The 12,751-nt window shown below is 34.5% G+C and overlaps 1 protein-coding gene across 1 annotated transcript in view; it reads right to left on the reverse strand.

The window, feature by feature from the left end:
- Window positions 1–1,614: 1,614 nt before the first annotated feature.
- Window positions 1,615–12,751, reverse strand: part of LOC309957720 (coagulation factor XIII B chain-like) — a 38,710-nt gene continuing 27,573 nt past the window's right edge. The window contains exons 11-12 of the mRNA XM_082833101.1: window positions 3,080–3,290; window positions 1,615–1,912 (exon numbers count right to left, since the gene is read on the reverse strand). Of these exons, the coding sequence (XP_082689227.1) occupies window positions 1,879–1,912; window positions 3,080–3,290 (245 nt within the window). The 3' untranslated portion in view covers window positions 1,615–1,878. The remainder of the gene's footprint in view (window positions 1,913–3,079; window positions 3,291–12,751) is intronic.

Here is a 12,751-nt window from a genome sequence, read left to right on the forward strand (position 1 = left end):
TCCATCGCTGCACTTTTCACACTTTTATTGCTTTAGCATTTGGAGTTTACAGATTGGCTGCTAATGAGCCACGATGTGAGTCACAGATTTTTTTAGGCGCCCCCCCATATAAAAATCAGTAGATTTCACAATTAACAAATCAGAAGATACGGCAATGCTGGATACAACATTCCCACATGACAGTTATCCTCCCTGAGCGAAACTTCTGTTTCCTGGGATAAAGCAGGTACTCAACATCATTTATAAGTGGATTCATTGATGAATTAATGGAAAAAGATTAATACCTTTTTTCAACTTACAAAACTTTACGTACCATTGCTAAAGTACTTTTAAAATGCAGAAACCCACATTTAAAAACTAAAATCAGGAAGCTAGCAAGCTACCCAGGTTAAAGAGAGCATGCCGTGAGCAGTTCCCCAGAAATACCACTAGACCTGCTTCACCCATCCACGTGTTGTGCCTGTCCCCAGGCATCAGAGTTTATGACCAATAATACAAGTTTAACTCTTTTCCTAAACTAAGTAGTTCATTATTGTGAGTTCCTTGAAATAATGAGCTGAATTTTATTCATCTCTGAATCCTGCATTACCTAACATGTTTCCTGGGACACCACACCTGATCAGTATCATTTCTTAATGGATTGGTCAAATTAATTGGAAAGGATTAATACTTTCCTATTGATATTTCAGTCAAATTTCAATTTTATGAGATCCACTGTGAAAAACTACTCTTGCAGATTAATTGAAATAATGCATATGAACTCAAGGAAGGACAGTTCTAAAACATACATGCTTGAACATTAAATGAATTCATGTTTAATCCACAGAGCTAAGTCCAGGTGTGGCTTCATTTCCAGAGAAACTCTCATAGCCCAGGAGCAGGAATTGTACGTTGGGGTTTGAAGAATGCCATCATACTGGGAAAATAAGGTCTTGAGTTAGAAGAACTGAAGACCTTCTAGGGAGGAAAAATGTGCTGTTCTGGGAACAACAACCGGTCCTAACAAGGGTACTAGAACCAGGTAGTGCTTATGAATGAGCCGTAATAACAACTGGGTGAGTAACTCTCTTTCACACTGAAAAGTGACAACGCAGTATTTCAGGCCTCTGACAGGCCCTAGTATTATTGACACACCCTTTTTTTGGTGCTTGAAGGTCTCTCTGACTTCAGGTTTTATTTTTCAGAATCTGCATGATTCCATTAATTACCCGATCTAAGAAAAAAATTGACGGTGTATAATATAAAAATAGTAAGGGTTGTTCTTTTTCATAGCTGTGTTCTTTGGGCAACATTTAAACATGTGGAAGGTTCACTAATTCACAAACCATTTGATTATTAACAAATGGTAGCTAACAGGACAGTTAATTTTAAAAGTTCTTTACACTTAGGAAGTCTGAAGGGCAGTCTCGGCTCATTTAATAAAGTAAATCCTCTAACATGATGTATAGTTTCTCAGCTCTAGTGTGGCTGGTTCTTTTGAATAAATATTGAACTCAAAGTAACAGAAAACCCTGATATTAACAAAGACGATTAAAGACGTGTGAATTTTTGCACATATATTGAAGACAGTATATAGTCCAGTGAACTGGCATTAGGAACCAGAAATATTTTGATGTGCAGATTGATGTTTTAGTAGATGAAAGACATGCAGCAAAGATGAGGTCACATGTCAAGTCATCCAAACCAGAAGTGAAACAATAGCATGTGTAGCTTTTATTTATAAATAAAGAAAATGTCCAGCATAAACAGTTTAGATTCAAATCTTCATGCAAGTAAAAAATCAGAGGTTTTTAATTCAACATTTTTCTTCTAACAATTATGTTTTATAAAGGATTTTATGATGTGTCAAAATGTTATTCTTCTTTTTGCCATTCATTTTCATGTTCTTAAGCGTTCTTGATAAGACAACATCCTTGATAAGAAAAAAAGAGAGAAGGTGGGGGTTGAAATAAGCATCATTTCTGGTCAAGTATTTATTACAGTCTTAGCCCTTCAATATTTCATATAACTGGTCCTTGTTTTAATGAGGTACTGATAAAAGCAAGTAACCATCCCTGGTAAATTATACCACCAATTTCTTTTTAAAAACTCAATGTCGGTAACTACACTAACACCATTTTCTACATTTTTTTTCCCCTAAGTTACTTATTCCTTTTTCTCTTAGAAATAGGAAATGCAAGATATAATAAAAAATTTAAATAGCACATACATTTTTCTACTCTGATTTTCACTGCAATTAAAAATAAAAAAGTTTTCCACTTGTGTGTGTCTTATGAATTTTTTTTCTAGAATGTTCCAAGTATCTAAAAAACTGTCCTTATGTAGTTCATACAGCTCATTCTTTATAAGCATTAGAAGAGTACCACATGCACTTTTAAGTCATTTAAAAATGTTCTTAGTTGAACCTAGAGTATAATTCCCATTTTATAATGTATCTTCAAAGGGGGCAAAACTCTGACCCAATAAAATGAATTACATTATTTTATTGCATTCTTTTAACATTTCTCTAAGAAAAGAACAGGATTGTTTTCCATTGATCAAGTAGTAGAAAATATATTTTAAAAATTGCTATATGAGAAAACACTTCAGAAATAACTTCCAAATTCTTATATAGAACCGTGTTCCTGAAAACAAATATCATAATTTTAATCTTTCTTATTGATATGCTCTTCCCTCAGTATCAAGTTTGTAAAACTGTGTTTCCCATCATTATTACGAACCTCTAATGAGAAATGGGAGAAAATGTGATTTTCTCTTATCTCAGAACATGTAGGTTAATTTTCCCACATTTAAATATTGCTCAAATTGATTTATTTACCCGATTGCCAGAGTCACAAATATCAAATAGCAAACAGTGCTTTGACTTTAGACCACTCAGAAAGCTTGTTGAATTAGTTAATACGTCTAGGAGTTGGCTTGGTTTAAAAAAATAAAGACAACGTGGTTTTTTTCCCTTTATAATGACCATAAAGTAGGACTGTTGTAGAACCTAATGTTTCTGAGATTATAACACAATGAATCTCATGAATAACAACCTGAACAGAAAAAAAAATAGTTGCAGGTACAAGCCTCTCCTTACCTTTCTCTTTGAATACATCTTGGATATTTTAACTGCCCTCTGTCACATTGCACTCTCAATTCCGATCCGATAATAGGAAACTCAATGTAAGTATCTCTCTTACAAAGAAACTCAATATACTCGCCGTGCAAAATATATGGCCTATTGTCAAAACTCCATTTCAGGAGCAAATTATTACTTTCCATTGTATCAAAAGATAATGTGCAAGGCTCTGAAAAAAATAAAAAACAAAGAAAACTATCTTGATACCTCTCAGTATTAACAGGAACCATTGTGTTGCTTTCTCATAATAACCTTAAAATTCCCAGGCATTAGAGCAGCAAGTAAGTTAGAATTCATATTCAAGTCAGAAAATATGTTCAAAGCTCACAGAAAACAGCCTGCCATTTATCTCTGTTGCCCTGAATTTGGAAAAAGGGTATGTCCTGCCAGTTACTGAGCTTTTTGCCATTAAGATTTGCAAAGACAGAAGGCAAAAAAGGTGTTTTTTAAAAAACATTGATAGTTAATAATAGTCATTGAAATAGTGTTCTTTTTCTGTTTTCTTCTTCAGAAAGTGCAGATAAAACACCCATGAGACAAACCATTGATGGTTGGATAGATAATATTTTATGGAAATGTAGAAACGAGCTAGAGTCTCGACACTGACTCAGAATTTATGACCTGATGTATAAAGTATATCCAAAGTAATTTTCTTCTCCTTTAAATTTCAGTTATTAAGGATTATTAAGATTGGACTGAGATGCTTTAAATTTTAAGCATTGACAGTATTATTGTGTCCTTCTCCTTATGCATTAAAACAAAACAAAATAAAAACTTAAGATAAGAACTAGGATACCCAACAAACTCCTCTGGTTTCTTTTCCTTGATAAAAACATTGGTATTTTTAAAATACCAAATGTCAAATCATGTCAGAAAATGGGGCTGCTTGTGTTCATATTTGCCTCCTGGATGACTGAGCACCAAGCAGTTGCTTCTGAGATAAATAAAAAGGTCCAGAGTTGCTAACAGAGCAAATGAATCATACAACTGACACGCTAAAATACTTCTTTATTCAGTCGTTCTCAAGTGAAGGCCTGTGTGTCAGATGTCATCCTAGAAACGCTATAGATAGAAAACAAATGCAGGAATGATTAGAAAGAGTCTAACAGGATCTTTATAGTCACTGAAAAATAGTTTTGAAAATGAGGTCAAATGGTACGATTGTTTAGAATGTTCTACAAAACATGCAATTTAAATTAAAACGAGTTCAAAATTGTTTCACGGAACTTCTGCTCTCAACCGTGACAGAGTAACCTATATCAGACCAGCACTTCTACTAAGAACTAGAAACTCTGAAAACAGACCCAAAGCCAAGTATTTCAAGGGATCAGAGAATTTTCAAGGCAGGCAGTACTCCAGAGGCTAAGGGTCTGGTAAAAGCCCATTCAGATGAGCTCCACACTCTGCGCCATTTTTCTCTTGGGGCTTTGTTGATTTTCAGCGCAAGCTGAGAGACTAGATACAGATGGGCCAGCGACAAACACAGAGCCAGAAGAGCTGCTGGAAATCCCACGGGGTTGAGGATAGAAAAGTGGGTCAGCCAAGACAGCCAGGACTTGATGTGTCAGAGCCCGGAGAGATGGGAGGTATGATGAAATGAGCTTGATACTCTGCCCTGGCTTTGCCAGGGGGGCATCTGCCTATTCTTGATTGTGCAGAGAGAGGATGAGGAGCTCAGCTTGAAGTGAACGGAAAGCTACAGTGAGCAGTGGCCATCTCCCAGGAATATCAGAGCCAGGCAGGAAGGGGGACCTTGGTATACACACCAAACTCTAGTGAAGAACCCTGCAGGGTACATTCTATGAGCAGGAGCAAACAAAGTTCTGAAAATAAGCTTAGAGAAAGCTTTGTCTCTCACTGAATAGAGAATAAATTTCCCTACACTATCAGCCAGAAGATGGGATGAGTATTGTCTGGAATAAGATGGCATCATTGTCTCAAGATCCTAAAATTTTATCCACACATAAATATTTGATATTCAATCAACCATTAACAGAAATAGCAAGAAATGGATCTAGAAAATAGATATAGCTTACAGATGATCCAGATATTGGAATTTGCAGACAAGGAGTTAAAAATAAATAATTGCGACTAATATGGTCAAGAAATAGATGTTAAGATGAAGTCTTTCATCAGACAACTCAAATCTACAAAAAAATATGAAATGGATATTCTTGAAATGCAAAGATAATAGTTGAAATTGAGAACTCAGTATACAAGTTTAAAGCAGATTGTACACATCTAAAGAGAGGATTCATGAACTGCAAAATATATCAGCAGAGAATTACCAAACTGAAACAATGAGAAGATAAAAGGAAAGAAAATATTGATTTTAAGAGACAGGGGACACTGGAAAAAGATGTAACATGTGTTTTATGGAATCACAGAAAGAGTGAAAAGAGAAAATGTTAAAAATATTTGAAAAGACATTAGCCAAACATTTCCAAATCCTATGAAAGATATCAAGTCACAGATTCAAGAAGTCCTACCAACTAGGAGAATAAAATGCACAAAGAAACCAACATCTATGTCCAACCAAAATAACCTACTGAGAGGCAAAGAGAATCTCAAAGGCAGCAGAGTAAAAGATGCTTACTTTCAAAAAAGTACTGTTAAAATGGTCTTTGACTATTTAACAAAAAGTACAAAAACAGAAAAGGATGAAATGACATCCTTAAAGCATTGAAAGAAAATAATGGACAAGCTAGAATTCTATATCAGGCAAAAATACTCCTCAAAGGAGAAAAAAAAAAGAGATTTGCAGACAAACACAAACTGAGAAAATAATAACTAATTTTTTCAGGCATACAAAAAAATGAGAAACAAAGAAAAACAAGAAAAGACGAGGTAGATAGCCTCATCCACCAGAGAGCAGACAGCAGACGCAAGAAGAACTACAATCCTGCAGTCTGTGGAACAAAAACCACATTCACAGAAAGACAGACAAGATGAAAAGGCAGAGGGCTATGTGCCAGATGAAGGAGCAAGATAAAACCCCAGAAAAACAACTAAATGAAGTGGAGATAGGCAACTTTCCAGAAAAAGAATTCAGAATAATGATAGTGAAGATGATCCAGGACATCGGAAAAAGAATGGAGGCAAAGATCTAGAAGATGAAAGAAATGTTTAACAAAGATCTACAAGAATTAAAGAACAAATAAACAGAGATGAACAATACAATAACTGAAATGAAAAGTACACTAGAAGGAATCAATAGCAGAATAACTGAGGCAGAAGAACGGATAAGTGACCTGGAAGACAGAATGATGGAATTCACGGCTGTGGAACAGAATAAAGAAAAAAGAATGAAAAGAAATAAAGACAGCCTATGAGACCTCTGGGACAACATTAAACGCAACAACATCCACATTACAGGGGTCCCAGAAGGAGAAGAGAAAGAGAAAGGACCCGAGAAAATATTTGAAGAGATTATAGTTGAAAACTTCCCAAACATGGGAAAGGAATAGTCAACCAAATCCAGGAAGCTCAGAGAGTCCCATACAGGATAAACCCAAGGAGAAACACGCCGAGACACATAGTAATCAAATTGGCAAAAATTTAAAAAAAAGAAAAATTATTGAAAGCAGCAAGGGAAAAACAACAAATTACATACAAGGGAACTCCCATACGGCTAACAGCTGATTACTCAGCAGAAACTCTACAAGCCAGAAGGGAGTGACATGAGATACTTAAAGTGATGAAAGGTTAGAAGCTACAACCAAGATTACTCTACCCTGCAAGGATCTCATTCAGATTCAATGGAGAAATCAAAAGCTTTACAGACAAGCAAAAGCTAAGAGAACTCAGCACCACCAAACCAGCTCTACAACAAATGCTAAAGGAACTTCTCTAAGTGGGAAACACAGAGAAGAAAAGGACCTACAAAAACAAACCCAAAACAATTAAGAAAATGGTCATAGAAACATACATATCGATAATTACCTTAAACGTGAATGGATTAAATGCTCCAACCAAAAGACACAGGGTTGCTGAATGGATACAAACACAAGACTCATCTATATGCTGTCTACAAGAGACCCACTTCAGACCTAGGGAAACATTCAGACTAAAAGTGAGGGGATGGAAAAATATATTCCATGCAAATGGAAATCAAAAGAAAGCTGGAGTAGCAATACTCATATCAGACAAAATAGACTTTAAAATAAAGAATGTTACAAGAGACAAGGAAGGACACTACATAATGATCAAGGGATCAATCCAAAAAGAAGATATAACAATTATAAATATATATGCACCCAACATAGGAGCACCTCAATACATAAGGCAATGGCTAACAGCTATAAAAGAGGAAATCAACAGTAACAGAATAATAGTGGGGACTTTAACACCTCACTTACACCAATGGAAAGATCATCCAAACAGAAAATTAACAAGGAAACACAAGCTTTAAATGACACAATAGACCAGGCAGATTTAATTGATATTTATAGGACATTCCACCCAAAAACAGAAGATTACACTTTCTTCTCAAGTGCACACGGAACATTCTCCAGGATAGATAACATCTTGGGTCACAAATCAAGCCTCAGTAAATTTAAGAAAATTAAAATCATATCAAGCATCTTTTCTGACCACAACAGTATGAGGTTAGAAATCAATTACAGGGAAAAAAGCAAAAAAAACACAAACACATGGAGGCTAAGCAATATGTTACTAAATAACCAAGAGATCACTGAAGAAATCAAAGGGGAAATCAAAAAATACCTAGAGCCAAATGATAATGAAAACACGACAATCCAAAACCTATGGGATGCAGCACAAGCAGTTCTAAGAGGGAAGTTTATAGCTATAAAAGTCTACCTCAAGAAACAAGAAAAATCTCAAATAAACAATCTAACCATTCACCTAAAGGAACTAGAGAAAGAAGAGCAAACAAAACCCAAAGTTAGCAGAAGGAAAGAAATCATAAAGATCAGAGCAGAAATAAATGAAATAGAAACAAAGAAAACAATAGCACAGATCAATAAAACTATAAGCTTGTTCTTTGAGAAGATAAACAAAATTGATAACCATTAACCAGACTCATCAAGAAAAAGAGGGCGAGGGCTCAAATCAATAAAATTAGAAATGAAAAAGGAGAAGTTACAACAGACAGCACAGAAATACAAAGCATCCTAAGAGACTACTACACGCAACTCTATGCCAATAAAATGGACAACCTGGAAGAAATGGATAAATTCTTAGAAAGGTATAACCTTCCAAGACTGAACTAGGAAGAAATAGAAAATATGAAGAGACCAATCACAAGTAATGAAATTGAAACTGTGATTAAAAATCTTCCAACAAATAAAAGTCCAGGACCAGATGGCTTCACAGGTGAATTCTACCAAACATTTAAAGAAGAGCTAACACCCATCCTTCTCAAACTCTTCCGAAAATTTGCAGAGGAAGGAACACTCCCAAACACATTCTATGAGGCCACCATTACCCTGATACCAAAACCAGACAAAGATACTACGAAAAAAGAAAATTACAGCCCAATATCACTGATGAATATAGATTTAAAAATCCTCAACAAAATACTAGCAAACAGAATCCAACAACACATTAAAAGGATCACACACCATGATCAAGTGGGATTTATACCAGGGATGCAAGGATTCTTCAATATATGAAAATCAATCAGTGTGATACACGATATTAAAAAATTGAAGAAGAAAAACCATATGACCATCTCAATAGATGCAGAAAAAGGTTTTGACAAAACTCAACACCCATTTATGATAAAAACGCTCCAGAAAGTGGGCATAGAGCAAACCTACCTCAACATAATAAAGGCCATATACGATAAACCCACAGCAAACACCATTCTCAATGGTGAAAAACTGAAAGCATTTCCTCTAAGATCAGGAACAAGACAAGGATGTCCACTCTCGCCACTATTATTCAACATAGTTTTGGAAGTCCTAGCCACGGCAATCAGAGAAGAAAATGAGAAAAAGGAATACATATTGGAAAAGAAGTAAAACCGTCACTGTTTGCAGATTACATGATACTATACATAGAGAATCCTAAAGATGCCACCAGAAAACTACTAGAGCTAATCAATGAATTTGATAAAGTTGCAGGGTACAAAACTTGTGAACAGAAATCTCTTGCATTCCTATACACTAATGATGAAAAATCTGAAAGAGAAATTAAGGAAACACTCCCATTTACCATTGCAACAAAAAGAATAAAATACCTAAGAATAAACCTACCTAGGGAGACAAAAGACCTGTATGCAGAAAACTATAAGACACTGTTGAAAGAAATTAAAGATGATACCAACAGATGGAGAGATATACCATGTTCTTGGATTGGAAGAATCAATATTGTGAAAATGACTATACTACCCAAAGCAATCTACAGATTCAATGTAATCCCTATCAAATTACCAATGGCATTTTTTACAGAACTAGAACAAAAAGTCTTAAAATTTGTATGGAGACACAAAAGACCCCAAATAGCCAAAGCACTCATGAGGGAAAAAATGGAGCTGGAGGAATCAGACTCCCTGACTTCAGACTATACTACAAAGCTACAGTAATCAAGACAATATGGTACTGGCACAAAAACAGAAATATAGATCAATGGAACAGGATAGAAAGCCCAGAGATGAACCCACGTACCTATGATCAACTAATTTATGAGAAAGGAGGCAAGCATATACAATGGAGAAAAGACAGTCTCTTCAATAAGTGGTGCTGGGAAAACTGGACAACTACATGTAAAAGAATGAAATTAGAACACTCCCTAACACTATACACAAAAATAAACTCAAAATGGATTAGAGACCTAAATGTAAGACCGGACACCATAAAACTCTTAGAGGGAAACATAGGAAGAACAGTCTTTGACATAAATCACAGCAAGATCTTTTTTGATCCACCTCCTAGAGTAATGGAAATAAAAACAAAAATAAACAAATGGGACCTAATGCAATTTAAAAGCTTTTGCAAAGCAAAGGAAACTACAAACAAGATGAAAATACAACCCTCAGAATGGGAAAAAAATATTTGCAAACGAATCAACAGACAAAGGATTAATCTCCAAAATATATAAACAGCGTATGCAGCTCAATATTAAAAAAAACAAACAACCCATTCAAAAAATGGGCAGAAGACCTAAACAGACATTTCTCCAAAGAGGACATACAGACGGCCGAGAAGCACATAAAAAGCTGCTCAACATCACTAATTATTAGAGAAATGCAAATCAAAACTATAAAGAGGTCTCACCTCACACCATTTAGAATGGGCATCATCAGAAAATCTACACACAACAAATGCTGGAGAGGGTGTGGAGAAAAGGGAACCCTCTTGCACCATTGGTAGGAATGTAAATTGATACAGCCACTATGGAGAATAATATGGAGGTTCCTTAAACAACTAAAAGTAGAATTACAATATGAGTCAGCAATCCCACTCCTGGGCATATACCTAGAGAAAACCATAATTGAAAAAGACACATGCACCCCCAATGTTCATTGCAGCACTATTTACAATAGCAAGGTCATGGAAGCAACCTAAATGCCCATCGACAGACGAATGGGTAAAGAAGATGTGGTACGTATATACAATGGAATATTACTCATCCATGAAAAGGAAAATGGGTCACTTGTAGAGACGTGGATGAATCTAGAGACTGTCATACAGGGTGAAGTAAGTCAGAAAGAGAAAAACAAATACTGCATATTAATGCCTATATGTGGAACCTAGAAAAATGGTACAGATGAACCAGTTTGCAGGGCAGAAATTGAGACAGATGTACAGAACAAACGTATGGACACAAAGAGGGAAAAGCGGTGGGGGGGTGGTGGTAGTGGTGGGATGAATTGGGAGATTGGGATTGACACGTATACACTAATGTGTATAAAATGGATGACTAATAAGAACCTGCTGTATCAAAAAATAAATTAAAAAAAAAGAAAAGATGAGGAACAAATTACTGATAAATATATGGGTAAATCTAAAAGAATATTGTTGGACAACATAATATTAATATATCTTTGGGACTTAAACTATATGTACAATGAAAATGCATGACATAATAATACAAAAAGTGGGAAGAGTAAATAAAGTGTTCTGTGTCCTAGAGAAATGGTAAAACTACGAATTTGTACTCAATTGTAATAAGGCAATTTTGCATTATGAAATCTCTATGATAACAGCTAAAGGAAGTCTAGAGGAACGTATAATCCACAAGCTATGAGAGAGTAAAATGGTATAACAAAAAAATTTGATTTGCCCATGAGAAAACAATAAAAAAAAAGAGAGAGAAAACAGAACATAGAACAGATAAGATATATATCTAGTATAGTAAGGTAGTAGCTATAAACCCAAACATATCAGTAATCACATTAATATGTAAATGGACTAAATAATCCATTGTAAAGGAAATGATTGTCAGACTGAATAAGTATAATTTTACATACACTAACTATATATTGCTTGTAAGACATACACATTACAAGTAAGAATCCAGAAAGTTGAAAGTTAAAGGATGAAAAATTGTACACCTTGTAAATACTTGGCAAACGCCAGTTGGTACAGCTAAAGTAGATTTTACGGCAAAACCAAACAAAAACAAAGCATTACTATAGGTAAAGAAAGACTCAAATTATACAGATTCAACATGTTTCAATCTGTGTGCACCTAATAAAATAGTATCAAAATACATAACCAAAATTTGACAGAACTAAAATGATAAATATTTTTAAATGTACCATGTGAGAGAATTTAACACACTTCTTTTGATAATTGGTAGAAAAATAAACAAATAAACAAACAGACATAAATCTGGACAGATAAGAATGAACTTAGTAACATGAGAAACAAAATTCAATTCAATTGATATGTATGTAACAACAGTGAACCCAACAAGGACAAAATTAATTTATTTCCAGTAAAAAGGTTTACCTGAAACAAGTATATGCTTGTAATAGACTAAGTATCAGTGAATTTCAAAGAACAGATATAATTCAAAGTATGTCTCAATGGATTTAGACTAGAAATCAACAACCAAAAGAAAACTAGAAAATCCTCCAATGTTTAGAATTTAAAAAATAAACTTCTACATAACTCAGAGTGCATAGAAGATATCAAAATGGGTATTATAAATTTTTAGCTGAATGATAGTAAAAATCAAAAATATAAAAATGTGTGGGATGAAGCTGAAGTTATGCTCAGTGGGAAATTTATATCCTTAAATTCATTTTTAGGGAAAAACATAAAGGATGAAAATTAGTACTCTAAGTATACATCTAAACAAGCTAGAAAAAGTATAATAAAATAAATCCAAGAAAGTAGAAGAGAGGAAATAATAAAGACAAGAATATAAATTAATGAAATAGCAACATTTGATGAAAGGATCAAAAAATGCAGATACTGATTGCTTATAAGGACCAATAAAATTTACAGACCCTCAGCAAGATATATCAGAAAGACATACTTCTTCACAGTAGTATAACAAAAGACACATCACTAAAGGCATTAAAAAGACCATAAGAGGATGTCATGAACGTTATGTCAACAAACTTGACAATTTAGATATAATGGACACATTCTTACAAACCACTTCCTACTGAAACGGAGAGAAGAGAATAATAACCTAATATCTATTAAACAA

The sequence above is a fragment of the Leucopleurus acutus genome (assembly GCF_964270905.1).
Source record: "Leucopleurus acutus genome assembly, chromosome: 2".
NCBI classification, from domain to species: Eukaryota; Metazoa; Chordata; class Mammalia; order Artiodactyla; family Delphinidae; genus Leucopleurus; species Leucopleurus acutus.